An 18,955-nucleotide genomic window follows, 5' to 3' on the forward strand; every position below is an offset into this window, starting at 1 on the left:
GCGACCGGAAACTTAGGAAGCTTGCCGCGATGGACCATCGTCGGGTCACTTAGGTGTCAGCCTTACGTTCGCCAGAATTAAAAAGGAAAATGAAAATTAACGAATCTAAATCAGTCATGCTCAGAGTCACAAACAAGACAAAGCATGTTATTGAGTTTAATTATGAGATGAACTCAACAATTCTAACCGAAGCTGAAACGATAAAATACCTAGGTTTAACAATTTCGAAAGACTTAAGTTGGAAATGACACATAGACAGAATTTGTGGAGCTGCAGAAAAAAAGTTATGGTTCCTTCGCCGAAAATTAAAGCTAGCAACGACACGCGTCAAACTACTTGCATATTTAACTTACATTAGACCAACGTTAGAGTATGCCAGTGTCATTTGGGATCCGTTTCAATCAGGATTAATAAACCGCATTGAGAAGATACAGAGAAAATCTGCAAGGTTCATTCTTTCCCGGTATTATCGTACCGACTCTGTTTCCGAAATGCTTCGGTTGCTTGATTTGCCTCCACTGGCTCAACGGCGGAAGTTGGCTAGACTTAAATTTCTTTTTTTGTTATCAAAAGGCCACTTCAATATTGAAACCACACCCTATGTTGCTCCCAGGCAGGCTAGAAACGTCAGGTCAAGCAATCATTGCATGTTCTCAATTCCAAAAGCATATCTGGACATGTACGCTTGTTCATTTTTTCCGCGAACGATTAAGGAATAGAACAGTTTCCCGGCGTCTGTTTTGCAGTCGAATAGCATTAAAATCTTTGAGGAACGCGTTAAAAACATTTTATGAAATTGAACCTTAATAGTGCCGTGCAAAAATTGTCACACTATTCTAGAAATACATACAATAGTCTTACTTTTATACTGCTTCCAATATCACTGTAACAATGTTAGAATCATGTATTTCTTAGCCAAACTATTGTATTTCGTTATTTGTTTTGCATTGTATTTCCTACATTCATTGCTTCATGTCCTATTTACGTTTGTAAAGTGTTTACATATTTTACGCTATGTGCAAACTTGCTGTACCCACCCTGTTACGGCCAAGACGGCCAACAGTATTTGAAAATAAAAATAAAATAATTCGTCTCAGATACTTTTGGCCTAAATTGTGAGCGTCGGTGCAGCATTACGTGAAGACATGTCGCGAATGTCAAAGGCACAAAACACCACCCGCGAAACCGGCCGGCCTTCTCCAACCCATAGACCCACCAAAGACTCCATTTCAAGAAGTTGGAATGGATCTTCTTGGCCCGTTTCCAACATCATCGTCAGGGAAGAGATGGATCGTAGTAGCGACGGACTATATAACATGATATGCTGAAACTGGCTGCCTTGAGCGAGGAACGGCAGTTTAAGTTGCAAATTTCTTCGTTTGTAACATAGTACTGCGACATGGTGCACCAATGGTCGTGATTACCGATCGAGGAGCAGCCTTCACAGCTGATTTGATGGAGTGTTTGATGAAGATGACTCACACCAGTCACAGAAAAAGCACGACATACCATCCACAAACAAACGACCTGACAGAACGTCTAAACGAAACCCTGGCCGATATGCTGTCCATGTATGTCGACCTCGAACATAAGACATGGGCCGCAACCTTGGCTTACGCAACTTTCGCCTATAATACGGCAGTACAGGAGACAACTCAGGTTCCTCCATTTCAGCTGGTCTTAGCCGCACAGTAACAGCCACACTGGATGCTATGTTGCCAGTAGATGATGACAGCCCGTACGATGTCGACGACTTCCTACAACGAGCTGATGAAGCCCAGCAGTTGGCGCGGTTACGTATACGCCAGTAACAACGTAGGGACGCAAGCTACTAGAACCTGCGCCGCAGAGAAGTTCAGTACCCCTCAGGCGCCAAAGTGTGGGTGTGGACACCAGTGCGTCGTCGCGGACTATGTGAAAAACTCCTTCGCCGATACTTTGTACCTTACGAAGTTATTCGCCGAGTAGGTGACCTGAATTACTAAGTCATCTCTCATGAACAAGAGCGATCAAAGCGGCACAACCATGCGGAGGTCGTAGTCCGCATGAAGCCATACTACGACAGGCAATGAAAACACATCTATAGATAAATTTGTTTCATACGCATCGGGACGATGCGTTTTCGGATGGGGACTAATGCCGCAGAGAGCTCTCCCCATGCCAGTTACGAGCACTCTCGTGAGGTATCCTTCCAAGCGCCTCATCGCTAAAGCCCCTAGGCATTACTCATCTCATCGCCATTAGAAGAGCGCCAGCAACGCCTCGCGCATGGTGTATCGGACACGTGTACTGATTATATCAGCGTGGATGCGCATCGGTGATGCGCAGTGTGTACAGTGCGCTGCATTCATGTCTTTATCAGCCACGCTCTCAATAAACATTTGTTCTTTCCTGCACTGACCATGCTGCTGTAAGCGTCGTCTCCCTTGGCACGTTACATGGTGTCAGAAGTTGCTCCGCTGCCTGTCGACGCCTGAGGGGAATCGTACCCGCGAAGAACGGGTTCTGGACCTGATGAAGGCACCACAGCCATTGCGGCTGACGGGTAACGTCACGGAAAACTGGAAGCGTTTTAAGCAGAAATTTGAGTTATTTCTGCAGGCAACGGCAGCAAAGGACCAGCCGAAAACGGAAGCATCGAAGGCAGCCCTCCTACTGAGCATGGAATGCATCATGTAACCGCACTGAAAAACAAGGGACAAGGAAGGAACCCACAAGACAGGCGCGGAACTTCAACTAAGATTTACTACGGGAAATCTCACATTTATACAGGTATCGTAATCACCTTTGCCAATCATCGGATAGCCATCACTCGACGTTGGCATGCGGGCGTGAGTGCCGCAAATTTGCTTGTAAATATTTGTATTCTTTATCACTCAATGATACTGAAGAACTGCTTACGCAGCTGCCAGATTGCATTTTTATACAGTAAGCTTCGTATATTTCACGGCTCAGTTGTGACGCAAACATCTTCAAGACTTTTGTGTCGCGGAACCTGGGCGTGCAATTACTACAGTGGCGACAATGGTCAGCCAGTTTTCCACCCCCCGCCAATCCTTCAACTCCTGCGCGGTGCTCCTGCAGTCTGACGTTTAGGCACCGTCCTGTCTGCCCTATGTAGCTATTGCCACAGGAGAGAGGTATCTGGTACACTACCCCTACTCTGCATGGGACGAACCTGTCGACGTGCTTGATATCACATTCATTTCTTTTGTTTTTACCCTGCACCATCTTGCACATGCCCGCCAGTTTCTTGGGCGCCGTGAAAACCACCGGTACTTCACATTTTGCAGCCACCTTTTTGAGACGGTGGGAGATTTGGTGGTAGTACGGGATGGCAACAGGTCTACGACGTTGTGGCTCTACGCTTGGGCGGAGCTCTGATGGGCCTCGCGCTTCCTTGGCAAGGGTTTCTAGCACCGAGGTGACCATATCATGCTGAAATCCTGCGCTGTGCAGTCTTTGCAACTGTAGGAACACGCTATGTTGCATTTCATGCTGGCAGGACTTATCAAGAGCAGCACGCAGGCAGTTTTTTGCGATTCCCCTTTTTACAAGCTTCGAATGAGCTGACTGGTAGTTTAAAATACCTTTTTTTTTGATCAAGGCTGATACCTCCAGCACGCATGGGTTCCAGCAATAATAATGAAAATGTCCAGGAACTGCAGGCATCCATGTGTAGGCAACTCACAGGTGAAATTCAACCCAAACGCGCATTCTCGGAGCGTAGAGCGTAGAGCCACAACGTCGTAGCGTAAAGCGTAGAGCCACAACGTCGTAGACCTGTTGCCATCCCGTACTACCACCAAATCTCCCACCGTCTCAAAAAGGTGGCTGCAAAATGTGAAGTACCGGTGGTTTTCACGGCGCCCAAGAAACTGGCGGGCATGTGCAAGATGGTGCAGGGTAAAAACAAAAGAAATGAATGTGATATCAAGCACGTCGACAGGTTCGTCCCATGCAGAGTAGGGGTAGTGTACCAGATACCTCTCTCCTGTGGCAATAGCTACATAGGGCAGACAGGACGGTGCCTAAACGTCAGACTGCAGGAGCACCGCACAGGAGTTGAAGGATTGGCGGGGGGTGGAAAACTGGCTGACCATTGTCGCCACTGTAGTAATTGCACGCCCAGGTTCCGCGACACAAAAGTCTTGAAGATGTTTGCGTCACAACTGAGCCGTGAAATATACGAAGCTTACTGTATAAAAATGCAATCTGGCAGCTGCGTAAGCAGTTCTTCAGTATCATTGAGTGATAAAGAATACAAATATTTACAAGCAAATTTGCGGCACTCACGCCCGCATGCCAACGTCGAGTGATGGCTATCCGATGATTGGCAAAGGTGATTACGATACCTGTATAAATGTGAGATTTCCCGTAGTAAATCTTAGTTGAAGTTCCGCGCCTGTCTTGTGGGTTCCTTCCTTGTCCCTTGTTTTTCAGTGCGGTTACATGATGCATTCCATTAACGACCACCAACTAGCCCGCTTATCCCTGTTAAATATGCTACTGAGCATGGCGGGTGACGACGCGCTGGACGTCTTCAACAACTTCCAGTTCGCGCTGGATGAAGACAAGACCGACTACAGTACAGTGGTGAGAAAGTTTGATGCCTATTGTGCCGAAGTGAGCAATGAAGTGCACGAGAGATATGTATTCCGTTCAAGAAAGCAAGCGGAGGGAGAACCATTTGAAGAATTTGTTCGTGACCTGAAAAAACAAGCAGGGCAGTGTAATTTTGGCGTTTTGCAAGAATATATGATAAGGGACCAGATCGTATTTGGCACGCACGATCCTAGACTACGGGAGAAAATGCTTCGGGACAGCCAACTGACTTTGCAAAAATCAGAGGAAATGTGTAAAGCAGAGGAGATGGCAGCGCAGCGAAACGAAGTATGGCGTAGCGGGGAAGACAGAGTAGATGCCGTATCGAGGCGCACGGCGCCACCCTCAAAAGAGCGGAAGCAAGGAAAAGAACAATTTCACTGTCGTAAGTGCAACCGCTCGCATAAACCGAAGCAATGCCCAGCGTTTGGAAAGAGGTGTCGTTTGTGCCACAAGCCGAACCGCTTTGCAAGTAGTAGTGCGTCAGCGGTAGTCAGCGAAGTCAAAAAACAGCAAGACGAGGACTTCGACATTCTCGAGATCACGACATCTAGACACGAAAGGGATTGGACGGTTAAAGCCGAAGTTCGCAATCGCGAGATAAGCTTTAAAGTAGACACTGGGTCGCAGGCAAGCCTGTTTCCCATGTCAATTTACCGCCAACTAAGGAGAGCTGAAGAGTTGAAGCAAACGAATTCGGTGCTGAGGGCGTATAACGGCGGTACCATAGCGTGCTATGGAACGTCTACTCAGGAAGTAAGGCTTCGTAATACTTCTGCTACGGTCACATTTTTTGTTGTGAAAAATCGCCGTCAGGCCATACTCGGGCTAGAAGCTAGTGAGGCTCTGGGGCTGGTCCAGCGTAAAGTAGGCGCCCTAGACAAGATTTCCAACGACGGGCTTCTCAAGAAATTCAGGCATGTCTTCGAGGGTCTAGGTTGTTTGCAGCAGGCATACAGCATGGTCCTGCAACCTGAAGCAGTGCCAGTCGTGCAACCAGCTCGACTAGTTCCCTTGGCACTGGAAGAGCCTCTAAAGAAGGAACTTGAAAGAATGGTGCGTGCTGGCATAATTGTTAAAGTGAACGAGCCTACCGACTGGGCCAGTCCTTTAGTTCTGACAAAAAGAAAGATGGCATGCTAAGGGTGTGCATGGACCCCAGATATGTTAACAAGTTCATAAAGCGGCAGCATTTCCCGCTTCCTAGGCGCAAAGATTTGGAAGCCCGTTTAACCAATTCCGCGTACTTCAGCTGCCTTGCCGCGAACTCCGGCTATCATCAGATACCGCGTGACGAGCGCACATCTAAGATCTGCACTTTCTCTTCACCGTTTGGGAGATACCGTTTTCTGCGTCTGCCTTTCGGCATTTCGTCCGCACCGGAGGTATTTCAACAAACCATGAGTCAAGTCTTCGAGGGTCTACCTTGTGTGCTGGTATACATTGACGACATTTTAGTTTGGGGCTCCAGTAAAAAAGAACACGATGAACGATTGACGGAAGTACTTAAGGCTGCCGAGAAAGCAGGATTGACTTTCAACGCACAGAAGTGCCAAGTTCGGTGTGAAATCAGTCAAATTCCTTGGTGACGTCATAAGCAGAACGGGCATATCGCCTGACCCAAAGCTTATCGAAAGCTTGGCGAACATGCCGACACCAACGTCCAAGACTGACGTCCAGCGGATGCTGGGAGTGCTGAACTATTTCAGCAAATTCGTGCCACGGTTGTCCGAGCGAACGACGCTTTTACGAGAGCTTATCAAGTCCCGCGCAGAGTTCCAATGGACAGCAAACCACGCGCAAGAGTGGCAAATCTTAACGCAAGTTTTGACTACCGCCCCCCTGCTTGCAATCTTTGATCAGCAACGAGAAACTAAGATAACGTGCGACGCATCAAAGGAAGGTGTCGGTGCAGCATTATTGCAAGGCTACAATGGTGAATGGCGACCAGTAGCGTGTGCATCTCGGGTATTAACCCGAGCCGAGCAAAGCAATGCACAAATTGAAAAGGAGGCACTTGGAATTTGTTTTGGCTGTGAAAGGTCTCACGAGTTCGTGTACGGAAGAAAAGTGCTTATCGAAACAGACCATAAGCCGCTTATAGCGATCGCGCAAAAGGAAATCGCGGACATGCCACCGCGAGTGCAAAGATTCTTTTTGCTGCTACTAAAATACAACTTTGTATTGCCGTACATTGCCGGGAAACAGCTGGTTCTCGCTGACATGTCACGCTCAACGGCTGACCAGGGCAAAGATCAAGTTGGCACTACTTCTGGTACCACAGACGACGTGGAGATCCATGCGGTGCAGTCCTTGGGCTACATGGTCACTTCCGAAACGCAGCGGTTACTGCAGCAAGAAAATCTCGTGACGTATACCTCCAGACCGTGAGGAAGAGCTTAACAAGCGGGCAGCCGGTGAACGGGGAACTCAAGCCTTTTGCGAAAGAACTGTCAGTCGTTAATGGAATAGTGCTGAAGGGCTCGAAAGTTGTAATACCGAAGAGTATGCGACAAAGCATACTGAACAGGATACATGCTGGCCACCTCGGGTTGCAAAAGTGCAAAGAGAGGGCCCGAACTCTTGTATTTTGGCCCGGTCTGAACGGCGAAATCGCTGCGCTAGTAGAAAGCTGCGCAACCTGCCGAAAGTACGCGTACAGGCAACCACATGAGCCACTTATAATGCAGCCAGTTCCAAAATGTGCTTGGTATAGGGTCGGCGTAGATATATTTTCTTATGCTGGAAATTCGTACGTGGTTGCTTACGACGCCTTTTCCAATTTCCCTGAGGTTGAGAAACTTGACGACACAACTGCAGCAACTACGATCGCAGCCCTTAGCGCCATGTTCGCCAGGTACGGCGTCCCTGTATAAGTTTGCATGGATAACGGACCCCAGTTTTCAAGCCATGAATTTGCCAGATTTGCCAAAACACACGACTTCAACCATGTAACCTCCAGCCCCCGTTATCCGCAGTCGAACGGCTTGGCTGAGAAAGGTGTCCAAATCGTAAATCGCATCCTGAAAGGCTCGAGAGGCGAGGGAGGACTTCTGGCTGGGTTTAATAGCCTACCGCTCAACACCACTGGAAGATGGGCATTCTCCGGGTGAGCTTCTGCAAAGAAGGCGACTTCGTTCTAACCTTCCCGGTAGGGTGTCCCGGACCCCTGTGAGGAAGCACCACCAAACCAAGGCCGGGAAGCCTTTGCCAATACGGCGCAGAGGCACGAAGGTGAGGCTTCAGGATGCGACTGCGTGGTCCCCAAAAGCGAAGGTCGTTGGTGAAACTGCTCCACGTTCCTATTTGGTACGAAGGCAAGATCACCGTGTTCTGCGGCGCAACCGCCGACATCTACTTAGGACGGGTGAACAGTATAGCGCTGAAAGTGATGACGACTGCGAGGAGACTCCACCTTATGAAAGCTCCCGTGCGCCGGCGCCTGCAGAACCAGCTGAACCAACAGCGCAAGTCACCGAAACGTCATCTCTAGAAACAGCCGTAGGATCAATGCTACCAGCAAGTGACGGCGAGCCTTCGCCTGGCATCCAACCGACGCATGCTACTAGAAGGTCGACTCGTGTCGTCCGGCCTCCCCAGAAGCTTCATTATGATGAACATTTTCAGCAAGTGTCATAAGTTTTGGCAAATGTGTATATGTATATGTCTCTTTTGTTTGTTGGCCGAGGGAGGATGTATCGGACACGTGTACTGATTATATCAGCGCGGATGCGCATCGGTATTGCGCAGTGTGTACAGTGCGCTGCATTAATGTCTTTATAAGCCACGCTCTCAATAAAACCTTTGTTGTTTCCTGCACTGACCATGCTGCTGTAAGCGTCGTCTCCCTTGGCACGTTACACATGGCGCGTGTCTCGCGCGCACACGGCAGCGCCCGATTCCCCCGTCCAATGAGAAGCCACGGCGTGGCTCCTGCCTTCGGGGCGCGTGAGAAGTGCGTTCGGCGTAGAGACGCGGTTGACTGTGGTGTAGGCTCCTGTTAACTCTTCTTTTAAATTGTGTGAACGCTTCATATTGAGTTTCCGGGCACAAGTTCGCCCACAATAAATCAGTTTGTTTAGTGTGCTTCATTGAAGAGTGCTACAATATCCATACACACGTGAAAAGGAAATACAAAAGCAATGCAACATATGTAAATATAAGAAGAAAGGAAAAATGAAAGCGACGACTAATAAGATTAAGAGATGGTACACTAAAGGAAGACAACTTGACAAACATTGGAACAGTATCGCACGCATATATGAGCACTTGCAACCACTATCGAGAGAGGGAAGAACAAGTACCAGAAGTTGACCAAGCAACCATTGCAAAATACTGAAAATAATAGAATAAGGAAGATGTGGAAAGTAGCAAACAAAATTCACGTGGGAAAAAAAGAAAACAGTAGCAAGGCTTGGCGATACGGCAATACCCCTAGTATTAAAGACACATGCGTTCAATCATCATCATCATCAGCCTGATTACGCCCACTGCAGGGCAAAGGCCTCTCCCATACTTCTCCAACTACCCCAGTCATGTACTAATTGTGTCCATGTTATCCCTGCAAACTTCTTAATCTCATCCACCCACCTAACTTTCAGCCGCCAACTGCTACGCTTCCCTTCCCTTGGAATCCAGTCCGTGACCATTACTGACCCTCGGTTATCTTTCCTCCTGATTACATGTCCTGCCCATGCCCATTTATATTTCTTGATTTCAACTAAGATGTCACTAACTCGCGTTTGTTCACTCACCCAATCTGCCATTTTCTTATCCCTTAACGTTACACTTATCATTCTTCTTTCCATAGCTCGTTGCGTCGTCCTCAATTTAAGTAGAACCCCTTTCGTAAGCCTCCAGGTTTCTGCCCCGTACGTGTGTACGGGCCAGAAACGGTGTTTATCAATCGGTGTTTATCAATCGGTATCAGAACCGGTGTTTATTAATTGTGATAATGACAGGCTGTTCCAATCTGTTACAGTGCGCGGGAAGAAGGAAAACGGAAAGGGAGAAGGGAAAGAAGGAATGAGGTTAGTTCGGGTGTTATAAGGTGTTAAAGATTCAGCGTGGCGACGCCGTGTTCGGCGCGCTGTAAGTGGTTTAACATAAGCCTGTGGGTGGAGGGACAAACAGTTGTTTTTAAGCATGAAAAGAAATTTCAGTCATTATATTTTCCTGCGTAGCTGTAGCGTTTGAACATTATGTTGATTGACTAGGCTAGTAGGAGAGTCACTCAGTCTATATTTAGAAAAAAGAGACCTGACAGCTTTACGTTGGACCATCTCTAAAGCGCTAATGTTAATTTTCTTATAGAGATCCCACACAATGCATGCATATTCTAGTTCCGGTCGGATGAGTGAAGTGTAAGCCAGTACCAGAGGGAGCGTGCTTTAGTTTGTGCCTGAGACATTGTTGCAGGGACGTGAGTTCGATCACCTGTGACGGTGGGCAATGTGGCACCAGTGTTGCCACAGGTCATAAAACTGGCAGTGGTCGTTTGCTTGAAAGATTTGTAGCAATCAGTAGATTTTTGTGCTGGCAAAAGAAGTATCTTGCACCAAGTTACGGCCGGCATGGATACAGTGTTTATTGTAAGTTCTACGAAGTGCCATCTGCGAGGCACGATGACCTCCGAAATTCTTGGCGCGGTGCGTGGTATGAATAATCCCACGGTGCACGGAAAATTTCAGAGGTGCTAATTAATTAAAAAGCCACTCTGTTCAAATCTTCCAACAAGTTTTTGAAGAGCCTCATATCGTTGATATTAATCGTTGCTTGTTCGCAGAAACTTTTGATCGCGTTGTATAAGCTATTTATAGAACATGAAGTATATTTGGTAGAAATTAGTAGAAAAGGTTGAGAATGTTTTCTACCAGAAAAGGAAATTTCTTCCCGAAAAGGGGACAGAGGTGAGTATATTTCGGAGCTTTATTGCTGAATTATCACAAACTTGAAAACAAAATTTGTAGAACTCGCGATATACCAGTGGCAAGAATGAGTGGTGTTGGCGCTCACAACCTGTCTGGAAATTGTTCAATTTCGCACAAGTCTGCCGATTTCTTTTTGCAAGGCAACTTTCAGATAAGCAAACGTTTCATTTTTAAGTGGGAAATCGATTTCCACGATAGGACACATTTGGCTTGCCTCTTTAGACAAAATAGTGCCTACCTGAAAAGCACGCGTTAAAAGCCAAGTTTAGGTTCACCTCCATCCTTGTGAGTTTGACATTCAGCTGTTGTAGTGCGACGCATAGAGTTGGACTACGCAAGACATACGGACTCATATGCCCTACCATATGAGTCATTCGCTCTCTGTTGTCCCTGTTGTTTCGCCCGTGACAATATAAACAGTATAAACACATAGTGCATCCTGGACTCGCCTCAATACGCTCAGATGAAAATACGTTCCCTCGCGGCTGGATCTTGATTTGGCAATCAGTTCAGCTGACGCGGGCCCCTTAGTGGGCGATCTTTATATTTCGTAAGAATGCGGACCCAGTGCAAGAAAAAAGAAAGAACACACGTCTTTCGGTACAAATTCGAGTGTCTCGTCTCGGCATCACATCATTGACGACAAGGGAAGACAAGTGCTGGCTTTATTCTCGATCAGCAAACGAACTAGTACTTTGCAAAAGAGAACGTGAGCAGTGACTCCCATTTCCACGAGCCTAAATTGTCAAGTGTAGTTTATGTCATTAGAGATCAGTCCGCACGATATTAAGACACGCAGGGCAAAGCAAGCGCACACTGCTGAGTGATGTAGCGTGAAACGAGAAGGCAAACAGAGGGACTCGGTGTTTTCTTAGTCATAAGCATATGAAGCCAACCGATATATATATATATATATATATATATATATATATATATATATATATGCTAAAAACTATTGGAGCGAAGAGCTCCTACACTTTGTACAGAACTATGATACATCTTCTTGTCGCGGAGTTAAGGAGCTATAGAAATTCCATGCTTTATATTCCTTATTTACCCGTTTTTGGTTTATCATGTAAAAGAAATTGATTCCCCGAATAAAAATTTACTTTCGACAGTCCGTACAGATACGTTTCTCTCTTAAAGGGTCCCTGAAACGGTTTGATCAAATTTTGTGGACGCGTAAGGTACAGCTGCAGTAAAACGTCAGTGCCAGAATTTAAGTGGAGCGTCTCATATTAAGAAATCCACGGACGATTACATGTTACCCTCCTCCCTGGCCATGCTTTTTCTCTTCAACTCGTTCGCCGAGTGATCGGGGCTAATCTCGGCCTTGACTGTCCCTGCCTCATGATGTGACGTCGCCACGTCTACTTCCGGTTGTCTTGGAGCGGGCGCGCGAAGCCTCTGCAACCTCTCCGCTAGCCGTCAATCGCCCGCGAGAGCTGCGTCCAAGCAGTGTGCACTGCGACGTACTGTCGCACCGCAGAGCGTGTCCGGTAACCGCAGGCAAGCTGGGCGCGCTGACTGACGGGCGGAGGTCTCAAGTCCCTCCGCTGTGAAACGTGAGCGGTCTGCACGTGCAGCCACCTAGTGGTGCAGGGCTTAAAGGGACACTAAAGGTTACTATTAAGTCAACGTGGACTGTTGAAATACCATCACAGAAACCTCGAAACGCTTGTTTCGTGCCAAGGAGAGACTTATTTTAAGAGAAAATGCGTTCTGAAGCGTCCGCGTACCGCTAGCGCAGTTCAAATCGCCCGCCCTCCGATCGAGGAGTACTGACATCATGGTCTCATAGTGACGTTGCGCCAACGGTGAGTAGAACGGCGTCCGCAGACGGCGCTACGGCTTTTCTGCGCAAAACGCAAACGCGCGGCCAGAAACAGAGCCAAGACAGAGCCGACAGCAGAGCGAAAGCGGGAGTATGGTGGCTAGCGGAAGGAGAAACGAATTACGTCCCACATTACGTCCCACGGCACACGGAGAGTCCGTTTTCGTTAAACTATAGGCTGCGGCGAGCTCGCAGCGTGGTCGGCGTGATCTGTGAGAAGTGACGAGCCTTTTCGCACTCGCAACAGGGCATAAAAAAGTGCGAATCGACGCAAAACTCGGCCTAGAAACGTGCATAGACGAGGTTCCTCGCCCAATCCACCGAGGACAATATGCAAACCAAGTATGAACCTTCTACACGCACGTAAAAACGAAAAAAAAAGGAAAGAAAGAAAGAAAGAAAGAAAGGAAGAACACGAAGGCTCAGTAATTTTTGTGATGCTTCTAATTAAGCCAGAACGTGCAAGTTTTCACACAATACACCTTTATTAATCGCCTTATGTTCTGCAAATTTAAGTTTTGCGCATCTTACAGTCATTTGAGGACTCGAAAACATTTCGGATAACTGCAGTATGACACTGGAACGCTTGCATAAGCAACTTTCCACAAAAGCTGTAATTAACCTAAACAGAACAAACAATTACCATACAAAACTCGCAGTACGCTCGCAACTCGAACGAAATATAAACAACATGCTCTGCATAGTTCACCGAGCAAACAGGGAAAGCCCACTACGCGTCCCGTATAATGCATGAAAATTGGGAGGAAACGAGTATTCAGTAATTATTGATTCGAAAGCAACAAATGGCCCCTCGAGCGAAATAGCCGGCGCCCGTAGCGGAGAGGCGGCCCCTGAGCGGCCACTCTTTTCGACGCCACGTCACGCGACGGTGCTGAGCGCGGCTGCTCGTCGGCGAGGTTGGCTCGCTGCACGTGCCGCTTCGGTGCATTACTGTCAGTGCAAAATTGCAAGTTCAGTTGGACTTGAATACTTCCACAAGTCATACCTGCTTAGGTGTCCTTGGATTTTTTTCCATAGCACATCATTAACTTACACGCTCACAGTATCGGCACCCATTTCCTCTAAATATGGAATTGCTGCCGTATTCGATCTTCCCCGGTGAGCGGATACATTTTGTAAGCACGCCTCTAAACAGGCCTGAAACAAGGGTCTGCTAATTTCATTTAACTCCTCCTTAACTCACACACTTCAAATTTTGCTCGCATATCACATCTACAATTTCTCACATTTCCTAAAGATATTAACTTCGCGAGTAATCTAGTTTCTTTTCTCTTCATATAACCGCGATAACAGGCAGATGTAAATTTTTTTAGAGAGCATCTAGCCGTACTAACAGCTTTGCCGTAAAAGACGTCGACTACAGTTCGGCGGCAGTCACTATACTCGGTTCCACCCGCGAGCTGTTCCCATCGGAGCACCTCGGCCGTCCCCTTCGGTGAGGTCTGGCGACAGGACGTGGCCCGCATTTAAGAGGAAGCTTTAGTTCGTGCGCTCCTATCTAAATGCATGCAAAAGGAGAAATCGTTTTTCTCGGCAACCACCGCGCCAAATTTGACGAGCTTTGTTGCATTTAAAAGAAAAACTTAAGATTGGGAGAGTGTTCGTCTCGAATTTTTGATGCAAGTCGTCGATTTTTTATTAAACATTGGCAAAATCTCAAATTTTCAATAAATGAAACTATCAAGTTCAAGACTGCGTAACTCAGCAATAAAAAATGATATCACAGTTACGTGAATGGCATCTGATAGTACAAGTAAAGCGGACAAAATTGCTATGTTACATATGAATCTAAAAGAATTCGATAATATGGAAATACAGCTTTTGCAGAGCCCTTGTACACAACGTAAAATATTCACGTAAGGTATAAAATGACACATCGAATTTGTCCGCTTTCAATGATCTAGTGGATGCCGTTTACGGAACCACGATATCTGTTCTAGATGCAGAGCTATTGATTTCAAGGCTTGGTGCTTATATTTCTTTCAATCTTTCGAATGTCTGAAAATATTTTTTTACAAAATCCAGGCCCTAAATCGAACTTCCGCTTCCAACAGTCACTAGAATTTACCTTTCTCTCTCAAATCCTAGGAATTTCATTAAAATTGGTCCATGGGTTACCTCAGCTAAACGTTTTTGAGTTTTACACATATTTGAGTTGGCCACGTCGGAGCTGGGCCCGAGCTTCCTCGGAAACAGCCCGATCGCATACCAGCACGCAAAGCGGCCACAGACGCACCGTGTCGCTGCCCTCCCCGCCGCAGGGCTCGGCGTCGTCGCACTGCAGCTCGTCCGCCGCGTGGCCCGGCTGCCTGCAAGACGTGCTGCGTGGCGTGCACTGCCGCCGATCGAGGTCTCCACGGCTGCGTGCGCCGCCTCTGCATGCCATTTTGTGCTCGTGGGCTTCAACGAATTGTGGCGCCGACGCAGCTGTCGCACTTCAAGCGACGGCTTCGGTTGCTCTAACACCTTTAGAAACGACGTGCACACATTCATTGCTCGTCGGCCTAACGGTGCCTAATGTTGTAAACATCGCCTGATCAACTAGAGAATTACGTCGCTGACTCATTGGCAGGACTGCCTAGCGGGGCTCATTCCATAGCAGGTTAGAACAGACATAGAACACGACCGGGTTCAAATTTCACTTGTCGCGGCACTGTTGGACAGCTGCCCACCTGGTAAGCGTGAACGAAGCGCTATGAGTCACATTTATCACGGCGCAAAGAAGAGCGACATTAGTATGACTACGTTAGTATGCGCTACGGGCCATCCATTCGATCGCATTGCCGATCAGTGGCTTTACCAGGTTTCTGCTTCCGAGGGTCTCCAAATAGAGGCTTTTCCCGATTCGGTTGCTGGCATCGCGACTGCCTGCTGTGGTCGCACCCAAGCGGCGACGCGAAGCGTGTTCGCGCGAGTGAAATGCGTCTGCACGCGCATCGCTTTCGCAGCTACGGATCTTTCGCTCGGGCCGAGGTGACGTCAAGTGACGTCACTATGTGACGTCAGCGAAGGGCTTCCGACCGAGGGAAATGAGCGTTCACAAATCGTTGCTCATAAAAATGCCAAGTAACCCCTGGCAGCCACTGCACTATACGTGGCTGGACTTGGCGATCCACTGGTACAGAGAGGACCGACTCACTCGTTTCCAGCTGTCGGTGGCCCCGCAGTGTCGCTCGAAGGCAGCACGACGCTCGCATTCCTCGCCTTGCCTGAAAAGAAACGTGAGCGGGTGCAGACTCGACGTCTGCCAGATTGGCAAGTGGCCTGTCGGCGTGACAAGCGCTGCCTCCTCGGTTTCGGTTATTCGAGAGTCCCGCAGCGTCGCTGAGGCGCTCCGCAACGGTTCGTGGTGGTGGCAACCAGTGGCATCGCAGTGACCAGACGCCGGGCCTAAAATTTCGTTTAGACACTGCGCGATATCTCTTTATACGTAAGTACATTTCAATGAAAACGCTTTCGTCCGTGTAACATACACATTTCAGTTGTATTTAAAAATTCTGGTTCATGCGAATATTTTACGAGACTTCGCCAGATTCGTATAACTCAGATTCCACTGCACATTGTTACATAATAAGAGATATGGCTGTCATCAAACGAATGAGCTACATTCGTAGTTGTGAGAAGCAAATAGACTCTCCGGGAATTCGCCAAATGAAAAAAATTGAAAAGAAAGAATATTGACAGGCAAAAGCTTGTCATCACCTAAAAGGAGCACGAGACTTTCATTTGTGGCTTCGGCTGATTTCAGATGAAAGCAGCAACTAATTGTAGATATTTGATCGACTGAGTGACCGAATGATATCCCCAGTGGAATTTCTCTTCTTTTAATCTTTCCGTCCCCTTTTTCGTTTCCCCAGTGTAGGGTAGCCAACCGGGCTCAGTCCTGGTTAACCTCCCTACCTTTCATTTATCTCCAAACACACACACACACACACAAAAGGTAACATATATATATATATATATATATATATATATATATATTCTAAGCACTATTAACGTACTTCGTCGTTTTCATTTGTACATAGCCGTCATCATATTCCTTGTCCTACTTCTTCGCGCATGAGCTGGGGCGTTGCCTTTTTTTGGTAATAAACAGAGCGGGACAACTTGGTCGGTCTCGGTATTATAAAGTGGTGGAGGTACGTCAATACCCCGACGTCCTCTGGCGTTCCCGTCCTCCCTGGAGCTACGTTCCGGTCCCCGCCTGCACCCCGGCTACGCCTACAACGATGGACACTTCCAACCCCGGCTCTTCCGGCGCCTCTAATCCTACCACACAGACGAGCCCGTCAGCGGCGCCCTCTTGAACTGTGACGAGCCCTCAGCGCGATCCCCGTGTCGTTGCGGGACTCCGTGGTAATGACGTCGACGATTGGATCGACAACTACGACCGCGTGACTCCTTGCAATAAGTGGAACGACACCCAGAAATTGAGGCACGTCGCATTCCATTTGACCGGTGTTGCAAAGACGTGGTATTTCAACCACGAATCTGACATCGCGGATTGGTCCACGTTTACCTCCAAGCTGCGGCAAATCTTCGCATCCGCGTCTGGTCGTGCAGAAGTCCCCAAACAGAAGCTGGGAACGTGCCTCCAACTTCCACAAGAGTCTTACACCTCATACATAGAGGATGTCTTGGCTCTGTGCCGCCGTGCGAATCCTAGCATGACGGAAGCCTAACGCGTTCGCCACATCTTAGAAGGCATTGGGTCTGTCGCGTTCAACGCCTTAATCGTGCAATATCCGGCTTCTGTCCAAGACATCACTTCGACGTGTCAACGCCTAGACGAGCTGCAGTCTATTCGTCTTCAACATGACAGCAGCGATCATCAGGTTCCCCATTCTCGAGATCTGCGTGCTCTTATCCGCACCATCATCCGTGAAGAGCTTCAAATACAAGACCTAAGGCGCCCACCTGCTGCATGCGCCCCAACCCCAACCTCCGACTTGCGCGAGGTCGTCAAGCAAGAGTTGACAGCAATGACTACACCCACGACGAATCTTGCGCCGGTAGCGCGCCACACACCTACCTAGGCGGATGTTGCTTCGCTACCCACACGTACCGCGGCCTCCGTGCCTGCTGACGTCCGTGCCTATGACCATTTGGCTTCGATGGGAACCAGAGCACTGCTGCACACGAGGTGGACACTACTGAGGGTAGGATTACCCAGAGTGGCGTCCACCTCGTCCGGTTCGTTTTTACTGTGGTATACGCAGCCATATATCTCGCTTCTGCCGCCGTCGCCAGCAGGATGAAAGACGAGGCTATGCTGAGCACGAGAGAGAACGCACTCGCCGACCAGACGCCTACTATCCCGGACCGTACTCGTTTCCGCAACAGCGTTCTCCGTCTCCTCCAGCTGCTCCCAATCTGCCTCATAACTCCCGTTCGGCTAGACGTCGTTCTCCTTCGCCTTACCGGCGCTCTACATCACCGCTTCGCCCCACTTCCCACCTTGTTGACCAGCACTCCGAAAACCAACTGTTGCAGTTTTTGGAGGGGAAACTGCTTCTTTTCGGTCTTCAAGAACTCCTCCTGTTCGCCCGGCCAATATGCTTTCTGTAACTGTCGAAGGTGTTCCCGCATCAGCTCTCATCGATACCGGTGCCGTCGTTACTGTTCTTGGTAGTGATCTGTGTTCCCAGCTCTGGAAAGTAAAAACGCCTTATCTTGGACCTATTTTGCGTGGTGCTATTAATGCATTCATTCATCCCGACGGACAGTGTACTGCTCGTGTTCTTATCGACGGCATGCGCCACCATATTGAGTTTCTCATCTTTCCAACATGTATCCATGAACTTATACTGGGTTGGGACTTCCTACATTCTGCTTCAGCCGTCAGCTGTCAAGACAGAGGGCACGGCGGGACCTTCGTGAGTACAATGATGAATCCGTTGCTCCTTTTTGTACAGGTCACGCTGTGGACTGCGTCCATACCAGTTCGCAATTCATCGGATATCACGACAATGATCGCCGACACTCAAGACCGCGTGCTCACCTACGGAAGACGGGCTTCCATGAAAGTGTCTGGTGTAAAATCAATTACAAAAATATTTCTACCTTGTTTGGCGTGGTTTACCGGCCACCAAAAAGCAATGTGTCATACCTGGAAGCACTGGCCGCTAACCTACAGCGCATGCTCAAACCAAATCACAAGCTGGTTCTCACTGGCGATTTCAACTTGCCAGGCCTAGACTGGAATGCACTCGCTATATCGGGGCCCGATGATGCTGACAATGCACGCCTACTTCTCGATTCTTCATTTTTTCATGACTTGAAACAAATAGTCACTATTCCGACTAGCACCACTGCAACTGTGCAATCAATTCTTGACCTTGTTTTTCTGAAAAATTTTCCTGAACATTACTCGGTTATTACTTCCGATGGTATCTCGGACCACAAGATTGTTCAAGTTACTCTAAAAATCAATAGCACAAAAACGCCTCCCTTGGTAGCAAGTTTTCATGACTTTTCTGCTGCACATGATGAATCTGTCCTAGATGCAATGCATCTCTCACTTTTTGATTTTGAGCATGGTGGCGATGTTTCTCATCTTTGGAAC

The 18,955-nt window shown here is 48.0% G+C and overlaps 1 protein-coding gene across 4 annotated transcripts in view; it reads right to left on the reverse strand.

Annotated features, from left to right (window-relative positions):
• LOC126535791 (probable ATP-dependent DNA helicase HFM1) overlaps nucleotides 1-18,955 on the reverse strand; it is a 266,705-nt gene that overhangs the window by 63,754 nt on the left and 183,996 nt on the right. The window contains exons 15-16 of one of the 4 annotated variants that reach the window (XM_072287418.1): nucleotides 15,530-15,599; nucleotides 14,627-14,699 (exon numbers count right to left, since the gene is read on the reverse strand). The exons of 1 other annotated variant lie outside the window; for it this stretch is intronic. In XM_072287418.1, the coding sequence (XP_072143519.1) occupies nucleotides 14,627-14,699; nucleotides 15,530-15,599 (143 nt within the window). Of the gene's footprint in view, nucleotides 1-14,626; nucleotides 14,766-15,529; nucleotides 15,600-18,955 lie in introns of all 4 variants that reach the window. 2 more of the 4 variants (XM_055073057.2, XM_050182599.3) reach the window with 2 other exon arrangements.

Source organism: Dermacentor andersoni, chromosome 3, assembly GCF_023375885.2.
Source record: "Dermacentor andersoni chromosome 3, qqDerAnde1_hic_scaffold, whole genome shotgun sequence".
NCBI lineage: Eukaryota > Metazoa > Arthropoda > Arachnida > Ixodida > Ixodidae > Dermacentor > Dermacentor andersoni.